The sequence below is a fragment of the Rhea americana genome, unplaced genomic scaffold, assembly GCF_003343005.1.
Source record: "Rhea americana isolate MKP2758 unplaced genomic scaffold, rheAme1 scaffold_160, whole genome shotgun sequence".
Taxonomy (NCBI): domain Eukaryota; kingdom Metazoa; phylum Chordata; class Aves; order Rheiformes; family Rheidae; genus Rhea; species Rhea americana.
Genome location: NW_028185706.1, coordinates 1,000,039 through 1,012,554, shown reverse-complemented (window position 1 = coordinate 1,012,554; position 12,516 = coordinate 1,000,039). Strand labels below are relative to the sequence as shown.

The 12,516-nt window shown below is 39.7% G+C and overlaps 1 protein-coding gene across 2 annotated transcripts in view; it reads right to left on the bottom strand.

Moving 5' to 3' along the window:
- Positions 1-4,504: 4,504 nt before the first annotated feature.
- The window catches only part of PTPN14 (protein tyrosine phosphatase non-receptor type 14), a 121,333-nt gene continuing 113,321 nt past the window's right edge, over positions 4,505-12,516 (bottom strand). For both annotated transcript variants that reach the window (XM_085300131.1, XM_085300132.1), the window contains exon 19: positions 4,505-11,370. In XM_085300131.1, the coding sequence (XP_085156257.1) occupies positions 11,242-11,370 (129 nt within the window). In that variant the 3' untranslated portion in view covers positions 4,505-11,241. The remainder of the gene's footprint in view (positions 11,371-12,516) is intronic.

Here is a 12,516-nt window from a genome sequence, read left to right as displayed (position 1 = left end):
TTTCCTCCTCCCCTCCCCCCCCAAAGATGCAGTATAGGTCTGTTCTCTCGCACAAAGCGTCTTGTCTTTCCACAATGATCTTCTTCTTTAGCATTTGGAATGAGTATTTTGGCTAACATCACTTCTGTCACATATTCTTCACAGTGTTAGAGCTGTACTAGTGTAAATAAAGCAGAACTCTTAACTTCTCTCACTTGCTAGATAAGAAAAAAAAGTTTGGCTCTTACAAAAGGCGCATAGTGTTTCATTGATGTCTATGATTTCTACATCCAAGTTAAACTAGGCATGCTTTTGGTGGTTATTTGTTCTGGAACCAATTGATTTTTAAATAACTGAAGAGAATTCAATGCATATGGTAATGCTGACATTGGCAAATACTGCATTTGGGTTTAGTTTTTTCTTCAGTCCTCTTTCTTTATTAGTCTGTTCTTTATTCTTTAGCTTTTTATTTTTTTTTAATTAGTCTGTACATGTTTCATTACTTTCTTCCCCTATTGTTGTTGGACAGAAGTTTATTTTAGTTTCTTAAATGTCACTGACTACTGTAGTATATAATGACTTGGTCTGGAATGTCATGGTATTTTTCCTTTTCTGATGCTGGCAAGTTTTTAGCCAGCAATAACAGACCTATCCAGTCATCGTGAAAGATACTACGGGAATATAGGCTCTAAAATGTAACCAATACCCTTGTTTAAAATTAGCATAGATTTTTTCCCTTTGCTTTAGTCTTAAAGCTTTGACTAAAACTGGGATTTGTGCCAGTAAGAACGTGGGATGGGGAGGTGGAGGGGAACTGTAGGTAGATTTGTTGGCATAGTTAGCTTCTGAACACAAACATTTTCTAATGACTCATTTCCAAAAGCTGCCTACAGGAACTGCCCAAAGTTATCCCAGTCCTTGATGTTTACGATTTAGTGGAAAAACAAAACCATTGTTCTCTGTCAGTCTGCAAGCAGCTCGTCCAGGAGGCTGTCGTGCCTTCTTTGGGGCAAGAGGGGGAACGGAGGCCTTGCTCGTGGCTGCTCGGGTAGAAGCTAAGGCTCATGCTGTACTGATTAACAAACATGGGGGTAATTCTGTTAACGCTTCCTGAGAGGAGACGCCTGACTGCTGCAGTTCCTCACTTTATTTATTTTAGTGTTTTGGACTTTAAATACTCTCAGACATATTCCTAATAGAACTGAAAGTATATCTATGCTGTTCTTTCATCTGTTTGGGGCTACTGCTCTCCTTTTTTCAAGTGGAAAACTTGCCTGTAAAGCCCACTCTCTAATGCATTGTGGATATTGGCAGGAAACTGCAATAAAGTGTGTTTGGCTGCCTGAAACATTCACTCCTAGGACCAGAGCTGTCTCTAAGTAACACGGCAGGGAGTCCAGCACAGCAGATTCAGAAATCTGACAGGATGTCACATTCACTGCCTTCCTAAAGCAGTGGTAGTGCCTGGAAGAGGTGAAGGGTTTATAGAATCAAGTTTGAGACCCCTTAAAGTAACGCTTGCAACAGCTCTGCTCATCGGTCTGCTAGCTGAAGGATAAATTGCTAGGAACAGTGCTGTATCTGATACTGGTTAAATCCCCTGCCAGAATATTCCCCACCCCGCTTGAAAGTTTTCTGTCCTAGAGCTGGTTGCATTCAAAGTAGTTTTGTCAGGAATGTCGTTTTGAAAGGTGCTTTGGGATCCTTTAAGATGAAAGATGTATTCTATGAATGTAAAAACCTTTATTACTTAGTTTTGAATTCATTTTATTTCCTACTGAGTTTATGACTACAAGGGGACAAAAAGTAGCTAAAGGTGTCAGACTGTTTCAAACCTCTGAAGAGAGTATTTATAGCCTGGTGTTATACGTGAATCAATTGTGTGAATATTTTTTTTTTCTTTTCATAGGCAATTGGTATCATGGAAGTAGCACACGGGAAAGATCATCCATACATTTCAGAGATCAAACAGGAATTAGAGGAGCACTGAGCCTTTGAATCTATGCAATCCTTCAAACCTTTATTTAAAAAGCCTTGTTATGGAAGCCTTCAGGAGTGCTTTGAAAATTGGTAGCGTATGAACACATTTCTGTCCTATAATTGGAATGACAAACACACTTAGACCTTGCAAGATGTTTCTAGGTTCCACAAATCTGTGATGCCTTTTAAAAGAAACTTTATGGTTTCATATAGGGTATGCATTTTGACAAATCATGTGCAAAAAAAATGACTAATTTTTCTTTATGGATTTTAATGTGTATCTATCTTATTTGTGTAAAGTAAATAAAGTGGCCTGACCTCTCTTGCCTTTAGTTATATATTTACATGAAAGCAGTAGATGTGTGATGTCTACTTTTTCCACAGGTGTTTTATTTATTCTGGCTAATTATTAGCAAAAGCTGTAGCCTTTTTTTTTGTTAAGTATCAGGTATCCAGTTTTGTTTGCAATGGCTTAGCTCGGAGAAGGTTGGAGTGGGGTTGATGCATTCTGTGCCCCTTGCAAGAAAGCCACTACCTTTCTCTCAGCCGCTTAACCTGCAGGCCCAACACTGCTTCTGGCAGGTGGGAATTCATCTCCGTAAGGACCTAGAGCTCAGTGTGCATTGCACAGAGAACGCCAACACCTAACTCAGAAGGACTGCACAAGGTATAAACTGTAACGTCTGCCTTTTTAATCCTGTCTGCAAGTTAGACTGAATTTGTTAGAGGAGAGCCTCTATTTCCTTACAGCAGTGGATTAGAACTGTTCTATTAGTTTGTTAGCAATTACTCTTAATTGAGGAACAAGAGCTTCTTCAGGGGGAAAAAAATCTAAAGGAACTTAGTTTTCTCTGCACATACCAAATGGGGGGGGGGGGGAACACTGCAGTGCCTTTCTGTTTTTTTGKTTTTTTATTTATTTTTTTTCTCCTTCAGTTTAGATCAGTGACAGGCAATTGCTTTAAGGGAGAGATGGCTGTATACTTTCAGCACTATACACAGTTGAAGCATGTAGTTTAAAGCTACATGACCACTCCTTTCTGCAGTTAAAGCTTATGAAGTTGGATGAGGGAGATAACACATTGCTATTGTTCAAGAACTTCATATGTTCTTTCTTGTATCTACTTCTCTGAAAATAAAATTGCTATAGAATGAGGGTTTGTTAGATTGTTTTCCTGAAAGCTTTATTGCTCTAGCAAGAAAATGTTGGTGGAATAAAGTTTACAATGCCAGAGAGCCAAGGCCACTTACCACAGCCCCAAGCATTAGGAAGAATGTACCACAATTGACTATTTTTGTCAAACTTTATCTTGTCAAACAGCCCATTTTCCAGGAGAATACCACCTCTATTTTAGAAAAGGGAAGGCTGGGCTCTGGACATAGTCCAGCTGTATTCAAATTCCAAAAATCAGATTAGCACAGTGAAAGCACGAATACGAGTCTTGCCCCTATAAAACTGGATTACTGTTTACAGAAGGTTCTTTGAGATTCACTGTGACTCTGGCTGTGCCAAGGGAAACTAACAGAAGCAAGATCGGTGCAGATGTAAAACCTTAAGCTTGCACAGGAAAGAAAACAAGCATGGCTTTCCTTTAAAAAAAATGGTTTATTGTATACTGTGAAGATGAAGGACAGCCTTACCAAAAAAAAACAAAAAAAAACAAAAAAAAAACAAAAAAAAACTTAGTGACTGAAGACATTCTCATATTTGAAAAAGCATTTAATAACTATTTACACAAAGGCAGTGAAAGAGGTAAAAAATTATTGCAGTCAATTAATGCTGAATAGAACTTTATAAAAAGAGAAAGAAAAGAAACAGTGCAAAAATACTGTCAAAAGTAATCAGTTCTATACACAAGATAAAACTGACAAGCATAAGCTTATGTACTGATATGAATAATACATTAGAATATAAAATAGCATGCATAGATTTTTTTTTAAGGCTTTCAATAGTATAAAATAGTTATGCTGTTCAGCCTGAACAGGAGGGGTGGAGGGTGAGGAAGAGCATATAACTGATGTCTCACTTGTCTGCAAAACAAACATGTACGTACGATGAGATCGTGAGATTGTTAAGTCACTGTTTTGCACTAAACTGTCATGTACAGAGTTAAAGAGCAAATACAACAGGAATCATCAAAATACTGAAGTAAAACAGGACAGTAAAATCCAGTGATGTAAAACTTACGTACTTATTTAAACATGTTATTTCATTTAACACATCCCACACAGTTCTATATGGGAATAGTACAGTCATCTGCATGTGTAAACTTCTTTCCTTTGTAAAATATCCAAAGAAAGGTACTTTACTAATGAGGAAAATATGTTTTCCATAAGAACAAATATCAACAGGACACTCATACTACTAACAATGTTTTTGGCAGTAAAAATTTATTTTCTTTTAAAGATTCTGAGTAGCAGCAAGAAAATACCTTTATTTAACATATACATTATATGAACAAGGACTTCTTTGTTTAATTAAAGTAAGTTGTGGAACTCCCTAACACAGGATGTTGTGAAGGCCAGAGAATATTAAAAAAAAAAAAAAAAAAAAGATTATGCAATTCATGGAAGATTGCTCCATCAGCATTTGATTAAACATGGTGAATAGGATATACCTTGCATCTCAGGAAGCCCCTAAATCACTGATTGTGAGGCATGATGCTAGAGGGGCTGAACACAATATGCTATAGCTCATTCTTACATTTCTTCCCTCAGTATCAGCTACCACCCACTATCAAAGACAAGACGCCATGGAAGTATTTCATAGGAAACCTTCCCCATTTGCTCTTGTTTGCATATCAGGGAAGACTGCTACTGAAGTATTTGGAAGAATGAACCTCTAAGCACTAATATTTTAGCAGAGCCCTGTAATGAAAATAGTCTTTCCATGACTGTTAAATAGTGCTAAATTGTTCAGTGAAAGCTGCCATGTTACTGCTGACTTACAGTTCACCCTGTGGAGGTAAAGTCAGTAAAGTCCTGTAATAGTAGCACGCGGGAAACTCTCAGAGCGCACACAAATCACAGGCAACAAAACCCTGAAACACAGAAGAACCATGCAGAAAAATGGCTAAGAAGAACCGGGGAAATTCACCATTTCCAGAGTATCTCATGATAACAGAAATGGTTGTTTATGTTTAAAAATACATAAACACTAATTTTTTTTTTTGGCTTGGGCACTAGTGTTTTGTTTCACTATTTAACAATAGTTTCGCTAAAAATGCCATCCTCTCTCGTTTGCCCAACAGCCAGCTGTCCCTTCCTCAAATCACAGACCTTCAAATCCCTGCAAGCCAAGGTTACAAGTGGCTTCATATATTACATCCTGCTCGCCTCTCTAAAGGCTCATATGGCAAGAACTGCATTTGTAGTTCCTGTAGCACCAGAGTCTACATGAAAAAGCTCTAGGCAAGGCTAAGAATGAACTAGGGGCTATGGCCTTCAGGAGTCTGACCCTGTAAACCTTTCTCCTGTTGGCATCAAAATCTACACTCAAACCCCACATCCCTGTGGTCATGCATTAGCAGATTTATATCCAGTTTTATAGAATATTGTACAAATTATCCTTTTAAGCTGTACTTCTTTTTCAGGATCAGATTTGGCTACTTGCTCCTTCAACAAGACGCATCCTTTGTTTCATGAAACAGGAGCCACCCTAGTTCTCCAGCTGTAAAGCACTCTTATCCAAAAAGATGAGTGGCAAAATTTCGTTCTAGCCTGTTACTGAGGCAGAAGAGCTGCTAGAGGACATATCAGCCTTACTGGTCCTTMCCCTTTTCAAGCACACTATTCACAAATCATTAGCAAAACTAGCAACAGCAAACTCAGTCATCATCTCATCCCAAGAAGTCTTTGGAAGTCGGCTGTTGAGAACGCAGTGTGGGCAGTAACTGCTGAATTTACYCCAGAAGATTTGCCTGCTCTATCCTGTAAGAGCTCTCCTATCAGCACTTGCTTTAGGGTCAGTTGTGGGCTACAGTGACATAGCAAGTATTGGGTCAAAAACTAAAAACAATTGTTAGCTTAAATGATCTTCTATGATCATTTCTATTGAAGCACTGAGACTTACTCATTTCCAAACTGTGTTTTACCGTTTGCATTTCTGCTTACAAGAAAGGAATTTTTTTTTTAAAAAAAAAAGAAAAGCTCTTGAAATCATGCAAATATTTAATATTTGAAGTAGAGGCAGCTGATTTAAATAAGTGGAACAGAAGTGTTCAATACACTGCTTAAAAATGAATGTTTTAGTAATAAGTTGAATAAATTCTCACAGATGTGTCCCACTCCAGTTGAAACATTATTTTAGGGAAAAGATACTTCTAATAAAGATGAGAATTTATGGTAACTATACACCTATATAAGAGGAAGTGTGTGGGATCAAGTTTCGTCTTTCCTGAGTGGATCAAGGACAAGTGGTGTTAAAGCAGGACTGTGGAGAAGCTGGAACACGGCAGGGCCAGAGCAGCTAATGTGCAGGCACTGGACCAAGCTCCACCATCCTCCACTGCAGCATGTGGAGGACACAAACAGGACATCTACAGCACTGAGCAGACCTCTTGTGAGTAGCATCAAAATTCAGCAGTCCTCTCTCCCACCTCTGATCCAGATAGTGTTAATCATGAAATGCTGAGACCACAAACTACAAACTTCAATCAAAAATTTGATGTCAGCAATCTTAATACCATCACTAYTAAGGAAAAAAAAATGCTGTTAAATGGCAACATTAAATGTAGATTGAAAGTGCATGAAAAAGGAAAATAAACTTAATGGACCCCTAAGTCAGACTTATTCAACCCCTCCAAGTTCTCTCTTCCAAAGTAAATGAAGGAAAATAGGCTAAACATGCCAGAGTGCAACTGGCAAGGCTTGGAGAAGCCTGCTTCTTTCATAAACTTTCGAGACGCAGCTCCATTCTTACAGAATTCATGCATTTTTGTAAGATTTTCAATCCAAATTCTACTCCAAATGGATGAATATGGTTTCTTGTAACCAACCCATCGCCATGCTTTGATGCTAGGAAGTATGCATCCCATAAACAGCAGCTCAAAACTGTCCTCCTTTTCTGTTTAAACATGGCTGTTAAGTCTGCGGGGCAGAAAGTAGAGAGAGTTCTGTTTCTTTAAGTCTCCTGCTTTCATTCCTGCTATGACTAATGAAATTGGATACAAAATGCGTTTTCCTGTCACTCCCTGAAGGTTAGGGAACACTGCCCAAGCAAATTAGGTCTGATAAAACTACAACAGGTTCAAAGTCAGAAGAAAGTTCATTTTTTCCCCTGCAAAACCGTATTGCATTTCAATCATAAAGCTGCTGAAGTTTGGTTGCAAGCTGAGGTGGAAAGGGACCTCCGAGGACATGCACTAGCCCAATTCACCTATGAATTAGCAGATCTAGTCAAGATAAAATCTAGCAGGAAAAATACATTGAAGTCAGATGAAACAAAAAGTTTTAAATTACCATTCTTTCACAATAAAAGGGAAAAAGTGAGTCACACTAGCCTCTATCTACCATACCAGCCMTGGGACGAGTTAATTGGGAATGATCATTTACTATGTGGCCATTTATTTGCCTCATTAATAGGCACTGACTTAATTTSGAAAGGCTTTTTGGTGCCATTTTGTAATTAATATTTTTCTAAGACATCTATGATGTGTGTTTGCATAGAAGACAACATTTGCCTAATTTTCTTCCCTTTAAACGCAGCTATTTACTTTCTCTTATGAAACAACTTTTTCCATACTTACTGTGGAAATACTAGTGTATATCTCAACCAAAACCAGCTGAATAGTAAGACATAGGAACAGATTATTTTCCCTTCTGATTTTCTACCTCTCAATTCCAAGTGGAGCAATGGGACTTGACAGCTCTGAATTCAAACTTAATTCATCATTAGGAAATTATTCAAAAAGCTATAATGAGATAACTAATTTAATACACTTTGCTTCAAGGTTTATTCCTTGGCTTGTTTCCCAGATATAAAGCATCGCAGTGTAATTATCATGCAGATGCTGCTGAAAAGACTTTAAATGGTTGCTGCTAATTTAACAAGAGATATGTTGGCATTAGCAGAAGAAATTAGAGGAAAACTAAAGTTGACTGAGAACTCAGGTGATCCTTAAAAGGAACACAGTCAAGATGATATAGCTAGATAATAGATATAGCTAGATGATATAGCTAGATAATTTGCTGGTAACTAGCAGTTTCCACCAGAATTCTTCTCGTATCATTAGGCCTGTGCTGCATAGTGCCAACTAAAAACACAGTGGAGTTTTAAAGGTATTTTGAGAAGCATTCAAGTACTGAAGTGTAGATTAAGCTCCCAGTGGTTTTAGGCAATTGCAGGTGCCTTTAGTGACCCCACTGAAGATGAGCATGCAWGTAAGCTTAGGCCTTTATGCATAGATTTTAAGCTATTATGGCTCGGTTATACACATTTAAAACAAGAACTACAACAAAAGTTTGAATTTTGTTTCCAAATAGATGGAGGGGAATTTTAGAAAAGCAGTTTARTGAGATGGCCACAAATAAGCATTGTATTTCTGATTCTCTTGAACAGTTACTGCATTGCAGGCTTTCTGGATTATAACCTGTGTTTCCACAGTAGGTTTTAGGACACACATGACTTTTTTTTTTTTAAAGATGATACAGAACTGGGAGGAGTYGCTGATACACTGATCAGATGGTTGCGCTGCTATTCAGAGGGACCTTATGAGCCCCTTATGGGGCTGGAGAAATGGGCAGAGAAGAACCTGAAGCAGTTCAACAAAGGGAAGTGCCAAGYCCTGCCCCCAGGGAGGAATAACCTTGTGCAGCAGGAAGGCTAGGGGCCAGCTGGGGACCAGCTTTGCAGAGAAGGCGGTGGACAACATATTGACCATGAGCCAGCAATGTGCCCTTGTGGCCAAAAAGGCCAATGGTCTCCTGGGGTGCATTAGGAAGAGTGTTGCCAGCAGGCYGAGGGAGGTGATCCTGCCCCTCTACTCAGCCCTAGTGAGGACATATCCAGTGTACAGGTCTAGTTCTGGGCTCCACAGTACAAGAGAGCTACAGGAACAAGTCCAGTGAAGGGCTACTAAGATGATTAAGGGGCTGGTGCATCTGTCATATGAGAAAAGGCTGAGAGAGCTGGGGCTGTTTAGCCTAGAGAAGAAAAAGCTTGGGAGAGGAGGGGAATCTGATAAATGTGTATAAATAACTGATGGGAGAGTGTAAAGAAGCCAGAGCAAGTCTCTGCTCAGTGGTGCCCAGGGACAGGACAAGAGGCAACAGGTACAAACTAAAGTACAGGAAATTCCTTCAGAACAGAAGAAAACACTTCATTGTGAAGGTGGTTGAACATTGGAACAGGTTGTTCAGAGAGGYTGTGGAGTCTCCATCCTTGGAAATATTCAAAACCCGACTGGACGCAATCTCAGGCAACCTGCTGTAGGTGACCCTGCTGGAGCGGGGGGGTTGTGCTAAGTGATCTCCTGAGGTCCCTTCCAACCCCAACAATTCTGTGATCCTGTGACTTGTTTGAGAGTTAGGAACTCCYGGTTCACAGCCTCCAATAATACTTAATTTGACCTATCCTATCTTCTACTGCTGAAGCTTTTCTTTGCAGAAAGACCAATGACTGCATTTTCCATAATGCCATGGCACAACAGCTGTATCACCAGAAGAAATAAACATTCTCATCCAGCAAAGAGACACACAATAGGAAATCGGGAGATAGAAAAAACAGGAATCAGACTGTTTATCTGCCCCAGGCTGTACAGACAGTATAAAGACAGAAGCACCAGACAGCAGGGCAAATAAGGGGATCCAAAACTAGAGGCAGAAGGAGGATAAAATATTTAGGAACTGGGAGGCAGCGAGGATCCCCTAAAATGAGAGAAGGGGCATTTGGGTAGGACTGGCTGCCAGAGGAGAAGGGGTTAAAGATGAGGATGGAGGGCCATGGTTAGCAGGTAGGCTTGCAAAGCAAAAGGAATGAGAGACTAGAAGGTTAAATTTATCTGGGAAAGAGATGGATATTCAGGAAAAATAACTGTACCACAGCAATGGCTAAGCATTGGGACCRGACCCAGCAAGGCTGGGGAACCTCCACTCTTAAGAGATTTCTGAAAGTCAACCAGACACGACCTTCGGTGYTCAATCCAACTTTGAAGTTGGCCCAGCTGTGAGCAGAGCTGGGACCAGAGACCTCCAGGGATCTTTTCTGGCCTGATCTGTTCCCTAGCAATCCTACAGGACCACCAAGTCCAAGCAAGTTCAGCCAAGAGCAGGACTGCTGGCAGGAGGATGGTAGCTTATGGAGATGAGAAACAGGAGTTGTGTGAAGAGGGAGCAGCCTCAGTGCAGGAACTTTTCTTTCCATCACTTACACCAGAAATAACAGTGTGGGAATTCCACCACAACTTGCTAAAGTGTATGTGGGGGTGGGCAGGGGGGTGAAGGGCGGGGGCTGGTATTTAAGCTGAAATGCCTCTGCCATTCAATCCACAGCCCACTACATTACCAGAAAGACTCACTGACTGACCTCGTCTTGTTCTGGATTGCTCTTCCAATCCTTCATCTCTTAAGGACCCCTCCAAAGAATGRTAAATGCCTCATTTAGCCTATATGCTAAACAAGCACTTATTGTTAGCATAGAAGCCAAAATGGTTTCTTTGAAGGATTAAATTGAAACTGTAATTTTTGTGAAATTGAACAGTTTTAGCACCCAGAGTTCTCTGCCCTCACAACTGCCTGTGTTTGAGCCCTTTGTAACTCTCCGTGCTGCTCGTGCAGAGGCACTGGTCTCCGYACCTTAGGATTCTGCATCCTCAGACTCTACTCTTACAGAACCCTAGCTGACATGTAGCAGGTCTCACTTTTACCACGGAAGGCACATATTGGCTCCATTGTATTCTTATCTGAGAAAAAACCTACTGCCAAATAACTGTTTGTTTTATAAACTATGCAGCAAGCTAAAAGCTAGTATACTACATCTTTAGAAAGAATTGCTTTCCCTATGAACACGTTACAATGCAGATCAGTCATGTCAAATGTGGTTCAATTCAAAAGTTACCATAAGTTTCACAAGTTATTAAAGTAATTCAAAAGTTATTCTGAGAAAAATAAATTATATCTTGTATAAAATAATCCATGGGAGACTCTAGTAAAGAACAATCACTGCCTACTTTCAAGACAACTTGAGTAAGTACAATATATGCACACATCGTTATCAAGGAGTTCCCCTCCTATCAGCAAGGTTCAGTCAAATCCAGAAAGCTGTGTCTGGGATCTTTAAAGAGATTAAATAAGTCTGGAGTTTTGCAGGAACTGAATGAGCACTTGATAGACAAATTTGTACTGGGCTATGGTCTGGATCATAAACATTCTCTGCTCCCGCAGGTGTCTCAGCATCACAGGCACATCCACTTTCTGTAAAGTGAAGGCAAAAAAGACATAAGGATGTGGATTCATTAAATCCAGCAAGCACCACTTCAAACATCAGTTATCTTATTTAAAGACAAGAACATAGCTGGCACAAGGAACTATATTATAGTTAGGTAATATAACAAATTACAACTTACCGTAGTGAAATACTACAATTCTTTTTTCCACAAACTTTTGCATGGCTTCAAGAAGTAAAACAGTATTATCAATGCATCTAATCCTTTTCCTAGCAAAGTTTATGGGAATTTCTGATCTAAATGAGCAAATGACTATGTACTCTGTCTTCTAGTCGTGTACCACCGACTGATCTCTCAGCAGACCATCAACTGAACACCTAGTGAAGCCTCCTCTTTGAAGGTTTCTGGTTCAATACATCCATTTTCAACTCAGTAAAATAAACCTTCAAGCAAAATATAAATCACACCACATATCCATTTCTGTACATCTTTATGAAATTAAGAATCTCATTCTATGTAAACAAGCCCAAGCCAATGTACTATCAGTTTCTGAAAGCACAGCTAAATGTTCTGCCAYATCCCAAAACAAGCTGTTACAAAAGGACTGTTCTAGAGAGCCAACATGCAGAAAGATATGTAAGCGCTGACGAGTAATGTCGTATTATTTTCAAACGGGTGCCGGGGAAAACATAAGCCCTTTTCAGTTTACTCAGCTAACTCGGAGAACGCCTCACTGGGGGGCCTGGTGATCACAAAAGGTGCTCGGCTCTCGCCGAGCAGAGTCACGCAGAACTCGATCGCACCTGAGTAGCTACAACAAAAATGCAAGCCAGCTTCGACCTGCACGGCCAAGTTCCCATCTCAGCAGTTCAGGATTTGACAGTTTGTTGATTTTTATGAGGCCTGTAGCACGTTCTAATCAGCGACTACCTGCACTTCCTTACAGTRGCTTAGGCTTTGATTCATCTCAGAAGCGAAACACAAGCCCACCTTGCCTGTTGGACCTTCCTATTTGTATTCAAYCTTAATAATCATTTTACTCCAAGAAAGCAGAATCTTGAAATTCAGATTCATCACAACATATGTCCATGAAAGATAAGCAATACTTTGCTAAGGTGGCATTGGCAAAAAGAAAGTACAAAATTACTCATTTTTGATATCCAAACTGAAATAT